The following is a 15,294-nucleotide window of genomic DNA, read 5'->3' on the forward strand; positions in this document are numbered from 1 at the left end:
GTGGTAGCTGGGGCATCCCGTTGACTATAGTGGCTGCTGGGGCCTTTCTCCTAGGTCTCCTGTCTTTCAGTCTTGCCTTTGCATCACCGTAGTGACGGAGTATGAGGGGCTTGTTTAGGGCCTGTCCAGCTATTTGTGGTTTTCTATGTGAAGATAAAGTAATTATTTTTATGTTTAGTCTAATTAACTGATCTCTCATTTAGCATTTATGAAGAGTTATGTAGATTACAAAATTAAACATACAATTTTTAATAAAAAATGACCACATTTAAAATCCGGTAAGAACTTTTTATGCATACTGAAGCGAGCTTCAGTCATTAAAAACCATTCACTGTGTAGTGTGTATTAAATAGTGCACTATATAGGAAATAAGAAACAAGATTTTGGACACTACGTTGGCATGTAAAAACAACTAACTAAACTAAACTAACTAAAATAACAAACTAACAATTGTGTAAATGACACTACAGAGCGTTAACTCACCGCACATGGCTTTAGAGCCTTATTGTGATGGTGACCTTGAGTCATGTAAAAATAATGTCATTCATTTATAGACTAAGATTAGCTTTTTACTTCTTGTGATTGCATTTAAACATCAAAAAATCTAAAAGTGGCATTCATTTGTGAGGATGAAGAAAATGTGTACATAAGTATCATAAACGTTTGTTTGCCACAGAGCTTATTTTCTTCAATAATCCAAAGTCCAATGGAAAAATCCCATAGGCTTTTTGTTGAAGCAACCAGGGCGACACTAACATCCATGTTGGCCTACAGAAAAATATCATCTCTGGAGCAGTCTATTCAATTAGGAAAAATATTAATTCTCATACTAAAACTAACCTCAGTAATTCAAAATAAAACAAGACTAAAAGTCTACAGAAAGCAAGCAGCTAAGTGATACCAAATATTATCGCATTCAATCCAATGACTGTCGAGATATTTCAATCAAAACTGCAAGGTGGTGCCACAGGAAAAGTCTGAATATCACCATAGTCGCTAGGATTCATTACCTGGGTACTATACATTTCTGTATCAAATCCATCCAATCAAAGAGTTCTTCAAAGAGATCTAATCATCAGGTTACAAATTTAGGTATGCTTTGCAGTCCCTTATGTGACAAACACTTGCCTCAAGCTAAATGCAGCAGCAAAGGTTAATAGCTACGCACTTAAGATTTCTTTCCACCTGGAGTCGCTCCACCACCCACTGACACAAACTGATCTGCTGAGGCTCATCACAGGAGGGCTGCTTTGGCTGGATGATCCAACCTGGACACAAATCACACATCCAGCTGAGGCAGCAGGGCCACAGCAGTGAGACACAGTGGCCACCATCAACACAATGCTTCAGCTCCATGTCTTACCTGGATGACTGTAGCTGTTAGATGAGAGGGTGAGACTGACAGTGGTGGAGTTATGAGCTGTTGGAGAAAGACAATCAATCAATATGGCACGTGACGTCTTATATTCACATTTTTATTCAATCTGTCGGACAATGCTGGCCACACATCAGTCACCAACAGTGGCATCAGGGAACTTAATAATGTAACTAAATAGCTCTGTAACTGATTAACAGACAGCAGTACATCTGTGCCCAGCGACCAGCTACCTTGTCCTGTCTTGTAAATTAATCCTCTTACTTCCGCAAGCTTGCAACCAAAGCTGTCCTCGTGTTCACTCTTAAAAGGTCACAAGAAATAACATAATAGGTTTTCACTTTTGTCACTCTATACCTACATTAACTATGGCATAGCCTATAGTCAAAATATAGTTCTCACTGTCCTGCCTTACTCTCATTTTTACATATTCGATGGCCTGCAGTGCAACACATGCATTTTGTAATAATGCATATTTTATAAAGGGTTTGTGCTATAACTGGAGGCTTGATTAATGGTTAATAAATAATTAATTTATACTTTATAAGCCATTTGTAAAACCTACTCCTAGGTTGCAGGTTGTTAAAAAACAACCTCTTATAGTACTCTTGGAGCATAGTTATATCTTATCGATGTAGCAATTGTCTTAACATCTACAATCTGATGGGTTATTGTAGCAGAAAAAAACCTTTATTAATGACTTAGGCAACTAATGCTTATACCTGCAGACTTGATGACTTCTAAAGTGAGAATTATGTTGAATTTCCAACAAATGATTTTATAACCCTTGACTACTATTAGTTACAACTTATTCAACCTTAGATGATAAGTTTTGCATGTTAAAAAGATAAAATATCCCCAAGTTGAGTGACTTTAGAAGACAATAATAATGATAACTCTCGTTTTTCTGAATTAATTAGATTATCTTGTTTGTTTAGAAAAACGTACATTTTTTTTCCATGAAAACTTTTCTTATGTGTAATTCTGAGATAATACTCTAGGGTATTTCAGACAAACTGAGCATTTTTTCTAAAGTAAATGAAACAAGCTTCTGTAGTTATAAGGTATAAATTCATTTTTTAATTTAATAACATAATTTGTTTGGTAGTGAGTTAGTAACAGATTTTTAGTAACCTATTTCCCAATTTGGATTTATTATGTCAAAGTCTCCTTCTGACATATGAGTATTTTTCATATTTCAACTCATTAAGTTATTTTTTTTCTGGCATTGATGAGCTTCCACAGAAATGTGACCCAGCGGCTTATTTACCTCTGTTGAAATTGTGTTTGCGCTTTTTCATGCATGGATTTGAGCTGAGTTGTGTTTTTCTCACAGAGGGGCCAACATTTTCCACAGCACACGAGATTGTCTCTCCTGTCTCCCTCTTGTCGTTGGCGGACACCTGACGGGATTCATCCAACTTCACGGAACCTTTGGACTTTCGTCGTTTGTCATTTCGCTCCGGACTCCTCAAGTGCACACATCCTGCAGTCAGATCCTGCCAGGAGTAATTCAGAATATTTACAATCCCGTGAGGAACGCGCCCCTCCTCCGTCCATTTATATTGTGAAAGTAGGCGAGCCAAGTCATTTAATAACTGCGGGGCTGCTCGCTTGTATGCATCCAGCGGATCGTGCATGTTGAGTGCAGCACCGACAGCAGAGGATGGATCAGGTTTACTATCTCCACATGTTTCACCTGACAGCCTCTGAGTGAGCTCATCACTTTCTTTGTCGTCATCTCGATTACTGGGAGAAAAAGGAGCAAATGTATTAGTCGCATAAGAAAAATATAAAAAAGGAATTTGTAACCATAAGGAAATTACCTTTGTGTTGTATCCTTTAATTTCTCTTCTTCATTTGCAACCTTAAATTGTAAAATGCTGCTTCGTGCACCTCTAATTCTGGTTCGTTTTGTTGGCTGCAGAGAGATTAATAAAATGTTAATGTCTTGCTTTTTCTACAGTCATCAGGCTAAATGAGTGTTACTCCCACCTGGTCAAAGAAATACAAAGGGCCAATTCTGAAGTCCATTAGCGCGGCAGAAGAAGCCATTATTCCTTATAAAAAATCCACTTGAAATTCCTCTAAAGACTATCCACAGGCAGATAACACGCAGTACACATCCTTGCAACAAAATATCAACAAACCCGAACTATATGTGCGTTAAAATCCACCTTTCACTTCTGTAAGTGTGCCTCTATCCACTCGGTGTGCTGGGCTTGTTGCTTGGATACACAGTTCTGCGCCCGTCTCCAAATACTCGCGTTACGCACCAGTAATGATCGACTCCACGCATCAAACTGAGAGGGTATCAAACAACAAAACATTGTTCACAATAGCAGATAAGGTGTTTTCCAATGTGGGCACGCAGGATAAATGACACACAAGTCTCACTGAGGAGCTGCAGTCACAGGTGCGCACAGTAACCTAAAACTCAGCTACGGGATGTTCAGGCAAAGTGGTGATTCTAGCCTGCAGTGCAGCTTTTACAGGCCATTTATTATGGAGATAGATCAGTGACAGTAGGTTTTGGCATTGCAAAAGGAAACACTGGCACTGAAAACACTCAGCTGAAATTCATCGACATTTAAATTATTTTTATTACATTTTGATCCTTTTTGCGTTCTGATGTATTTTTCTATCATAACCTTTAGATTTTTTCTTCATGTTACTTTTGAAGATCTGTCCCAGGTAGCCAAAATGACCTGGCCCAACATAAGCCACTGCCTTTACTGGGCTGTTATCAAAAATGACCTGGCTCAATATCGGCCTGAACTTGACAAGCTGAAAGAAATAAGTCAGGCCACATCTAGTTTCCTAACTCGGCTGAGACTAGGGGTGAGAACTGGGCGCCCCAGAATTGGGCACAGCAAACTGGCCCGGTTCCAGCTGCCAACACTGCAATCACTTGGCAGTTGTCAAAAATGACCTGGCCCAACACTTGGCACGGCGGAAGACATAAGTCAGGCCACGTCTAATTGCCCAACTTGGCTGGAACTTGTGATGAACGACACCCCAGAATCAGGCAAAACAAACTGGGCCGATTCCAGCTGCTGATGCTGGCATCACTGGGCTGTTACAAAAATGACCTGGCCCAGCATCGGGCCAAACTTGGCACGCTGGAGAAAATAAGTCGAGCAATGCATGGTTGCCCAACTAAGTTAAGACTCTAGGTGAATAAGGCCCCGCAATCGGGCCAAATAAACTGGCCCAGTTCCAGCTGCCAACACTGCTACCACTGGCTGTTACAAAAATGACCTGGCCCAGCATCGGGCCAAACTTGGCATGCCGGAAGAAATGAGTCGGGCCACGTCTGGTTGCCCGACTTGGCTGGGACTTGCGATGAATGGCACCGCAGAATAGGTCAAAATAAACTGGGCCGATTCCGGCTGCATTTATGGTAGAGTTCCCAAGAGACATTCTGTCCTTAGTATGCAGGTTTATGTAGATTATGGTGTCCTTGCCCCCCCCTTCAAGAACCTCCTATCCATGCAAAAACAGGGACAGAATTAAAACAACAAAAACTGAGTAGAAAAAAACTGTAATATAAAAAAAAGAAAGAAAGAAAAGAAAGAAATAAAAAGATTATTATTGAAAAATATCAATGCAAAAAAATAAGAAAATTAAAATATAATAATTCAAAATGAATGTTTTATTTTTCAGGGGAACCTTTTTTTCAGTTCTAATGTTATTTCCAATGCCAAAACATACTATTCTAACTCCATAACTTATCAGGACATGATGGCCACATAACTAAGCATTTCAGCCTCCACAAATAGACACTGGGATTGTGTTGCCGTCTTATTATAGTTTGTCCCAAAATGTAATTTTCCCTGCAGAAAAAAGTGATGAGAAATGAAAGTTTGTGCTCCTCAGGACAGAGCAGGATCGTCTTCCTCCACTCGGGTCAAGTAGTTGCACAGAGATTGTCTAATAGCTCATTATTGGCTCAGCTTCCTCCAGCACACTTTTCTGCTTTGACCACTGGAGGCTCTCAGCAGCTTATGCGTCACTTCACCTCTCAGTCGCTGATCATGGCGGAGCTACAGCTACAGCATGAAGTGGAGCCTCAACTTCTCAATGGGGACGACTTGAACGAGGAGAGAGAAGATGCGGACGCCTCAGAATCAGTGAAGAAAAAGAGAAGAAAGAAGAAGAGGAGTAAGACCACCGCACCAGGTAAGGGGCATCACTTTGCGGTTTGAGAATCGCTTGAGAGAAAATAGCGCAAAATTGTCTCCTCGTGTGCCACTCGGTGTAGAGCACGAGTATCAAATATGCGGGACAGGAGACTTTTCAACCTGTCAGATGGCATTCCTGTGCAGCTGTCCCAACTCTGAGCGGCTGCCGCTGGAGGTAAGGGCGCTCGTATGGAAACGGGACACTCTCTGAAAATCGCAATTTACCATCAAAACTGATGGAAAGCTGTCATTTGAAGATGGAATAAAATTTAATTTTACTCCAGATTAAATATGTTCAAGCCTATAAATCCCCCTAAGCTGCATGAAATTATGTAATAGAAGTATCCACAGTTTTAGTGCAATAAGATGACAACCACTCTAATGCAAAAAGGCATGATGATAATTGCAGCCTCACTGTCTCATAATGGGGAAAAATAACATCCTGAGTTGCTGAACCTGCCATAAGTCAAGTGGTTCACACAGCTCTGCCTATGAAGGGCTAAATGTCATAATGCTGCAAGGTACATATGCCCTTGAGGGTATTGACTCCCAAGGTATAGGAAGAAATTATGCACAGACCCTGCCAAGTTGAGATCGTAGTGGATGCACTTTCTTGAAATGACTGTACCACAAATGATTTACTTCCTCTGTGTGTGCGTGTGTGTGTGTGTGTGTATGTGTGTGTGTGTGTGTGTGTGTGCATGGCATGTGCATTGGCGTACACGTGCGTGTTCACCTGCACATGCATGCACGAGGGTGTGTGACTTTGCAGCAGGGACAAATGAAGCTGAGGGGGATGGAGAAGCCGGAGGTGTTGGTGATGTGACAAAACAGTTGGAGCAGCAAACACTGGCAGACAAAGAGAGGGAGGAGGATGGAGAAGAAGGTAACTCCTCACCACCATCGTCATCATCACTACCATCCTCATCCTCATCATCTGCAGTGGTGATTGTGTTGAACTTTAAAAGCCCCCTGAAAGTGCTCAGTGAAATTCAGCTGGTCATATCTGCAATGTGATATCTGATTTTCAGTAGCACACTGGGAATCGTGCCCGAGCGCCTGTCGATATTTCTCACTTTACAAACTGTATTGAAACTAATGATGCTTTCAACAGATGGAGACGAAGGAGAGAACTCAGCTGGAAAAAAGAAGAAGAAGAAGAAAAAGAAGAAAGGATGTAAGCTGTTTTTTTCTCAGTGCAGCAAATGTGTCTTTACAGTCTGCAACAGATTACCTTTTGACTAAGGTGTAATTTTACAGTGGACAGGGGAGGCATTTTCTGAACCCTTTTCCAAGTCCTGTCTCGGCCCCCTATCCACACTCACTTTAAAAAAACGTATTTTTTTAACCACAAAAATTGTGTGTAATAGGCTGCTGTTTGGTTAGTTGCCATATTCTGACTGAATATGGCCCCCAGACAACTGGTCTTGCTTGAGTTTCTTGAAGATATTTCACCTCTCATCCAAGAGGCTTCTTCAGCTCTAAACTGACTGGTGGGGAGTAGCCACAGCCTTTAAACCCTGTATAGGTGTAGACCTTTAAACTACCATTTACATCACAGTGGCAGAATATATACAGTCAAAGAGTCACATCAGATTTTATATATGCACTCACTGTAAGAAGTCTGCATCATTAGGTAAATACAACAGGTGCACAAAAGCAGGTTGACCTTGGTAATTAGTGTCATGAGAGTTACATTATGAAGGACTGAAACAGGAGACGTGGGACAAATTGCTACAGGACCTTACATGCCGTGCAGACAGAACAAAATTAATGACATCATACTCAGTAATGTTACATTGTCAGGGGAGAGAACTGAAAGTGAGTCATCCTAAAGGTCCACTATATGATACAAGTGCTTTCATATTGCCACATATTTCTCTAGCAATGTAATTCATTGAGTTTCTTTTACTTGAAGGTGTCTTACTTAATTAGATCTGTAAGTCAGGAGCTGCACTGTGTTCTTCAGCCGGGTTAAAATGTTAATGTCATGGACACGGGGAGGATAACTTGTTTTCTTTTCTCTTTGCTTTCCACTGCTTCTCCTTCTCCTCCTCACTATCTGGGCCACAGTGAAGGGACAGACTGACCCTCCCTCAATCCCTATTTGTGAGCTCTATCCCAGCGGAGACTTTCCAAAGGGAGAGGAGTGTGAATATCCACCATCGAAAGACGGGTGTGTGACCTCCACATCGTCCCTCACACTCAGCAGTTAGTCTTCCACTGCGTGATAGTTTTTATTTAGGTCTCTCTGCTTTGCACTTGTGTGTTCAGATAGCATAATGAGGTGCAATGTTTGGTTTAATTGCCTGTTCAGGAGCAAATTAATTTTGTCATATGTGAAAAAGTATCAACACGACTTTCACCTGTGCAGAGTTACTATAAGAGTGCGTCTTTACAAGTATTTGTATAATGAGAAAATGATGAGTTCCTCCTCTCTGTGGTGTGCCTGTCCACCTCCCACTAGGCGCAGTGCAGCGTGGCGGACCACCAGCGAAGAGAAGCGGGCGCTGGACAGGGCCAACGAGGAGATGTGGAGTGATTTCAGGGAGGCGGCAGAGGCACATCGGCAGGTCCGCTCGTATGTCAGGAGCTGGATCAAACCAGGAATGACCATGATTGACATCTGGTGAGACAAGCACTGAAATATTTCCCTTGAGCCCCTTTTAATAGACTTAAATTCTGGCTGCTCGTACCTGCCTGAGCTCATTTGAGGCTGAAATTGATATCAGCACTTCTTTGTCCTCGCCTGCAAGAGAGTGTTTTAAAATTATCAAAGAGAGCAGAAGTGCTTTGTGCTGGATGCATTATCTGTGCTGACAACAGTCTCATTGTTGCTGTCATCCTTTGGCCCTTTGTGCTGCTCTCTGTCTCTGGCAGTGAGAAGCTGGAGGACTGCTCTAGGAGGCTCATCAAAGAGAACGGGCTAAAGGCAGGCCTGGCCTTCCCTACCGGCTGCTCCATCAACCACTGTGCTGCCCACTACACCCCAAACGCAGGAGACCCCACTGTGCTGCGCTATGACGACGTCTGCAAAATTGACTTTGGGACGCACATCAACGGTGAGAGCTCGCCAACAACTTTATAAGTGCTTCTGCTCTGCTATTTCACACTTGGCATTTATTATGAAAGGAATACATTACAATTCTTAGTGCCTGGAATAAACTGTTCTCCAAGATTAATTAACTTTCACTTTTTTTAGATTAATACATGCTGAATGTTTCTGCAGAATGATAACCTCAGAGAAACTTTTGTGAGTGACCAAACTTTCGGGTCTTTCAGGTCGAATTATAGACTGTGCTTTCACCGTTACTTTCAATCCAAAGTACGACAGGCTGCTGGAGGCTGTGAGAGATGCAACTAACACCGGTATTAAGGTAACACATGAATGGGGCTTCTTTGCACTATTGGTTACACTGACGAAAAATCCTGACTACAAAAAAAAAGAGAATCATCATATTCTCAGCACATTTCCATTAATGTTCATGTCTAGATTGCAATTTATTAAAATCAAGTTTGTGTAAGGAGGGTGGTTGGATGGGTAAAACAAACACAGGGCTTTTCCCCAGGAGACAAGTGTTCAGAACTGTGTGAGACAAAGTGAACTTCAAGTTAATTTCATGTGCATCCATTTCTTCTCCTAAACTGAACCTACATAATTGTATGTTGAGTATGTTACTTTCATGTTAGACAGTGATGTCATCCATGGGTGCTAATTCATTAAATATCATACATGCCAATATCACACAGTATTGCAATATACTGAATATTAACTCCCGTATTGTGAAATGTACCTTATCACGAGATTCTTGCCAGTTCACATCTCTAATTCTTACATAATTAGGTAGTAATGATAAGGATAAGATAAGAAAATTGGAGAATAGAAGTGTCAGCAAAAAAGAAGGTATAAGTCAAATGCAAAAAAAGTTAATTTAATATCCTAAAGTTGAAAAAAAAAAATATAGGCATTTAATGGTATGAAGAATACAGAAAAGATTATTTATATCTTGTAAAATCAGTGACTCCCCTAGCATAAATGAATTACTTTAAAAAACTCAAAACCATTTACACAAAAGTATAAAAGATAAATTGTATCACTCAGAAAATTTGTAACTGCAACGTCTATTGAGAATGTAATAAAGAGTAGAAAATGAAGCTGCAAGAAATGATGAAATACAAAATTGCACTTGATTAGATTTAAGTTTTGTGCCTGTAAGTAACTGGTTCAGGAACGATTCACTGAAGACAACTATTGTCAACTATTCCATTATTTCACACTAATTTGATAATTAATAAATCAGTTTGAGATATTTTTTTGAGGAAAATTTGTGAAAAATCTCTGATTCCATCTTCTTAAATGTGAATATTTTCTGGTGTCTGCACTCTTCTATGACACTAAACTGAATAACTTTTGGTTGTGGACAAAACAAGACATTTGAGGACATTATCTGGGGCTTTCGGAAACACTGATAAACATTTTTCACAATTTTCTCACATTTTATAGACCAAAGAACTCGATTGATTGAGAAAATAGTCAACAGATAAATTGACTATGAAAATAAAGGTTATTTGTCCTCAATTTAAAGTTATTCAGGAACTGCTGTTTGTGTTTGTGCAGTTTGTTTGTTGGTAACTACTGAGGACTTTGTGTCCTTTATAAAATCAGATACGTCACATTAATGTCAAGACTGTGTGTGTGAGCGATGCAATGATGTGAGTGTAAACACCTCTCTGTACCAGTTTGCAGGAATTGATGTGCGCCTGTGCGATGTTGGAGAGACCATTCAGGAGGTCATGGAGTCCTATGAAGTGGAGATAGATGGGAAAACATATCAAGGTAATATGAGGTCATTAATCTCTTTTTTCTGTCATGCACAGGTTCTGCGCTTATACCGATGTATTTAACCTCTGTGTGGCGTTCTCTCTCTAGTGAAGCCAATCAGGAACCTCAACGGCCACTCTATTGGACCGTACAGGATACACTCAGGGAAGACAGTCCCTATTGTTAAAGGCGGAGAAGCAACGAGGATGGAGGTTTGTACAAACAGATTTCTCCAAATATTATTTCATGCTGGCCAAATGTGGATGTGACTAGATGCTGGAGCACAAACCAACACTTTAGCCTCTTTTTTCTGAAGTGCCTGAAATTAAACCTTTATTAGCTGCTTGACCTTGCATATAAATAAACCCTTTTTAATTCTTAAGTGTAATTGGAAGAACATGTGGCTGGTTAGGGTTACGACGAGGTGTGGAGAAATGTTCCAGTCCGCTGCACTAACAGCTTCTTAGTCACCCTCGTCAGCACTTTAATTACACCTTTAATGGAATTACCAGCCGCATCGAGGCGCAACACGTGTTAAAACTCCAGCCCCTCATTTCACCGTAAGAGCACTGAATTGTGGGCATCCAGAGTTCATTAACAGGCCGGTGCTTCACCAAGGAGGAACATGGCTTTGCACTATCTTACATTTCTGAGATCCACGGCTGCCTCACACTCACACAGCTGCAGTACATGACTGTATTTGGACAGAACTGAGCATTTTAATTGGCAAGTTGCTGAGTGAGGCATTTTACCTGATGGTTCCAGGAGGGTTGGGGGGGTGTTGCTGCTGAGGTGGCAGCTTTGCGTGTTGTATTTTTAGCTGAAGTGTGTTGGTGTAACACGGCCATTACCCTCTTTGTGATCAGAGAGTGCGCGGCTGGAGTGGCAGCTGGGTGTGCCACAGGGCTGCTAGCACTTTGACTGATTATCGGTGCAGCGAGAGAGGGTGTCGCAGTGTTATCAGCTAATACCACAGGGACTCCAACAACAGCCACGCGCTGATAGAGACACAAAACGCCAATGAAACCCAGGCAATCGACTCGCACGAGGCGCTGCTCCACAAAGGACACTAGTCTTTGATAGACTACACACGAATATGTCAGCCCCTGGCTTTTAGAGGTTTTAATTTACTCTCAGTCCCCCTGGAGTGTTTTTGTCCTTTCAGGTGTATAGATACAGATATGTAGACAGTGGTGGATCTATAGGTGACATAGGCAGCCACCATGGGGGTCACCCAGTGGGGAGTTGGGGGGAGGAGCACTGAGATCCCCCCTATCCCCACCTACCTTTTTTGGGCATTCAAATGCTTGCTCACAAGGGAATTAGTGGGTTGTATGTGGAGAGGATTAGAGTAATAGAAAGTGAAAAGGCAAAAAGGCGCAATTGAAAAACAAAAGACAAATTTACACATAAAAATTATTGTTTATTTCTTATTGTTTGTTAATAAAGTTGTTTATTTGTGTTGATTTCTCAGGCAGTTTTCATGCACCGTTTGTACGTTTTCCTGCGATAGTACTGCACCAAAATTTGTAACACATGTATTTGGGAAGACAGCAATGATGTGACCTCCAGTAAGGAGGCAGGTCAGGGTGGTGGATAGCTTTCAAAAATGCAGACTTTCACCAGAAGACTGGTGTTCAGAACCGTGTGGACTTTGAGTTATTTTGAGGTTCATCCTCATGAACTGTTTCTTTTCCTAAACCAAACCCCAGTAATTTTACCTGCCTTGGAGAGGGGCCGGCGGTAGGGGAGGTGGATGGGTCTAACAAACCATGGACTTTTACGCGGGAGCCTGCTGTTAGCTTCTAGTGCTTCTAGTGTGGTTTTAAGCCAAACCACGTTTTTTTCTAAACCTAACCATGTGATTTTGTTGCCTAAACTTAAGGATATAAACGTAAAAAAGGGTTTTACCTGCATTATAAGTTTATTGTGAAGGAGACTGTATGCATGTAACGAGCAGAAACTTGGATGGGTGTTTGTTATGAAAAGACACAATGCAGATAACAAGTGTTACTTAGTGTACTTAGTACTTCATAAAGTCTGTATATAGTATGTATATAGTACATTGTATATAGATACACACTGTCTTAAAAATACTACCTTTTTACATGAAGTGTTTTCGTTTGTTGATGCTTCTCAGGAAGGCGAAGCCTATGCAATTGAGACATTTGGCAGCACAGGGAGAGGTGCCGTCCACGATGACATGGAGTGCTCACATTACATGAAAAACTTCCATGTTGGACACGTACCAATAAGGTTCTGCTGTTTTCATCTCATCTCTATATTGAATTTCAAAATAATGATTCAGAAAAATGAATTATAGTTAGACATTTACCTTATATCCTGCCTTTTAGTCCATAATTCCAATAAAGGAGGTTGCGATTATAATACACTTTTGTTTACTTCTATATAGTCAATGTCCAGTTTGTCTCACTTCTGACTCTACTGTGCTGCAGACTTCCAAGGGCTAAACATCTACTGAATGTGATCAATGAGAACTTTGGCACTTTGGCGTTCTGCCGCCGCTGGCTGGACCGCCTTGGCGAGAGCAAGTACCTGATGGCGTTGAAGAATCTGTGTGACCTTGGCATCGTAGACCCATACCCACCTCTCTGCGACATCAAGGGCAGCTACACCGCCCAGTACGAGCACACCATCCTACTCAGGCCCACCTGCAAGGAGGTAGTGAGCCGGGGAGAAGACTACTAAGCATGCGCCCAAAACTCAAGGCGGAGCATGACAACTCAAAGACAACAAACCTCTGCAGACTGATAGCAATTATGCAATATTTCTCTGATCTAAATTTCCACTGCTTGAGCACCTTTAGGTAGTTATTCTAGCAAGAGCAAAGTGTCATGGCAGTAGCTTACTAGTATTTATTTTTCCAAAGGATCGAGACAATAGACAAAGGGCATATCTTTAAGAAATGTAGTGTCGTCATTTTAGTCATATTTTAACATGCTGCTTTTAGGAAATATGCAAAAAATGTATATGCAAAGGAAAAATGCAAAAAAGGTTTTGGCGAATACCTCGTCTAAAAAATGCTTTGCTTCATTGCATTGTTAAGACCTTGTGGGGAAACTGCAATGAAATATTTATATTTCTATATTTCTTTGCTTGAGGCAGTTTTATAAGAAATAAATTGTTATAAATCTTGCATCGATTACTGTGCATTTTGATAAAATCCCAAAGGAGCATTGTGTAAGATTTAGAGGTATTTAGTGGCATCTAGTGATAAGGATTGCAGATTGCAACTAGCTAAAGGTTCTCCTGGTTAAAATTCCTTCAGCATTCATTGTTTAGGAGGTTATAACCTGGAGCTGAATTATCCGCAGAGGTCTCTTCCTCTACAAAACAAACGGATTAGGTGATTCAAAGCAGTAAAAACACTGAATAAAGCAGTTTCATTTTACAAAACAGTGAGGAGACCTCTGCAGGTAACACGGCTCCAAGTAAAAGCCTCCTGACCGTCTGGATCAGAAATAAGGTAGGCACACATTGGCCTTCATTTACAACGTACAAACCAACGTAGAAGTGCAAAAATTATCGAACAATAGTGTTTGTGTGCAATTCCGTGATCACAAACAAGATTGAAGGGGTGTTAATAAATGTGTCATTTACATATCCTGCACCAGTATATTCTGGGTTTAGAGACTTCATCCTGAGTGTATGACATGCAGAGACACAATATGGCCAAGAAGAGAAATTTCTCTGAGCTAGAAATTGAAACGCTGATATTCCAGGTCCAATTTAAAAACCACTCATTCTAAGGTAACAAAAACACGATGATTCTTATTTTCAGGGTATTATACACTAAACAAACTTATTATAGTATATTCAGTTTCTGACAACATATCTCCCTTAAATTCTACACACTGTATATTTAAGAGTTTAGCATGCTTATTTACACTGCCAATACCTGTTGATGTACAGATGTATTTCTCTCTTTAAACCAAAGGAGGGCAGTACTAAAGCATGGGTCAAATATCAGTCATCAGCATGAGTAGAGATGTTACAGTAAGACACATCAGGTTGCGTGCCTCAGCATTAAATCATCAAGGACGGAAACAGACTTTTTCCAGAAGCATTAAGAATGATTGCACTGATGTGTAGTTAATGCAGTTTATATGAAAAAAAAAAACCCAAAACAACATACAGGACACACAACTTTACAGATATCACATTGGTAGCAGAGTACATCCATGCACCCGAAATCACCACTTTGTCCTTTACAAGAAAACTGTTCAGCCCATTTCTCTTATTTTGGTAAAGTCTTTGGGACAAGGACATGGGCGGTGATGTCATGTTTGAGGAATGCATCGTGTCTCCTCATAGAGTTTGTCCTTCTCCTTGGAGACAGCGGACCAGACCTATTCTTAACTGGGCCTGGCTCAAAAATGGCCTGTGGACTCGGGATCTGATGCACTGTGATGTCAGTGAATGCCCAGGCCTTTAATACATATTTATTTTGGGGCCGCTGGAGTCACAGGCCAAAAAGAGGAGCATGTGTTTAGAGAGTGTGTGCTCTTTTTCTCACAGTCACACACACACACGCACGCACGCACGCACGCACGCACGCACGCACGCACGCACACACACACACACACACACACACACACACACACACACACACACACACACACACAGGCTCCCACAGGGTTGAGTTCATAGAGTCCCTCTCAAGTAAATCCTCCTCATGTGGAAGCAGAGCGAACGAGGACAGCAGAAAATCCTCACAGAATCAAGTCTGACAGAAGCAACCCGACAATGACCCACTCTTGTAACTGAACCAGCCGTGAGAGCAAACTCAATCCCGAGTGTTTGAGCCGGTTGCATGTACTCCAGAGTGGAGAGGGCGGAGTGTGTTTTGCTCTTGTCAGACAGCAGGCGGGCGAGTTTGCCGGCTCAGAGCA

At 41.2% G+C, this 15,294-nt stretch overlaps 1 protein-coding gene across 1 annotated transcript; it reads left to right on the top strand.

The window, feature by feature from the left end:
* The first annotated feature begins 5,382 nt into the window (after nucleotides 1–5,382).
* metap2a (methionyl aminopeptidase 2a) lies at nucleotides 5,383–13,368 on the top strand. Its single transcript, XM_042496526.1, has 11 exons — nucleotides 5,383–5,557; nucleotides 6,332–6,445; nucleotides 6,674–6,736; nucleotides 7,633–7,735; nucleotides 8,027–8,188; nucleotides 8,440–8,621; nucleotides 8,842–8,936; nucleotides 10,300–10,396; nucleotides 10,490–10,593; nucleotides 12,522–12,637; nucleotides 12,838–13,368. Exons 1-11 carry the CDS (start codon nucleotides 5,383–5,385, stop codon nucleotides 13,088–13,090), a joined length of 1,464 nt encoding a protein of 487 aa, XP_042352460.1. The 3' UTR covers nucleotides 13,091–13,368.
* The last annotated feature ends 1,926 nt before the right edge of the window (nucleotides 13,369–15,294 follow it).

This window comes from Plectropomus leopardus, chromosome 11 (genome assembly GCF_008729295.1).
Source record: "Plectropomus leopardus isolate mb chromosome 11, YSFRI_Pleo_2.0, whole genome shotgun sequence".
Lineage (NCBI taxonomy): Eukaryota > Metazoa > Chordata > Actinopteri > Perciformes > Serranidae > Plectropomus > Plectropomus leopardus.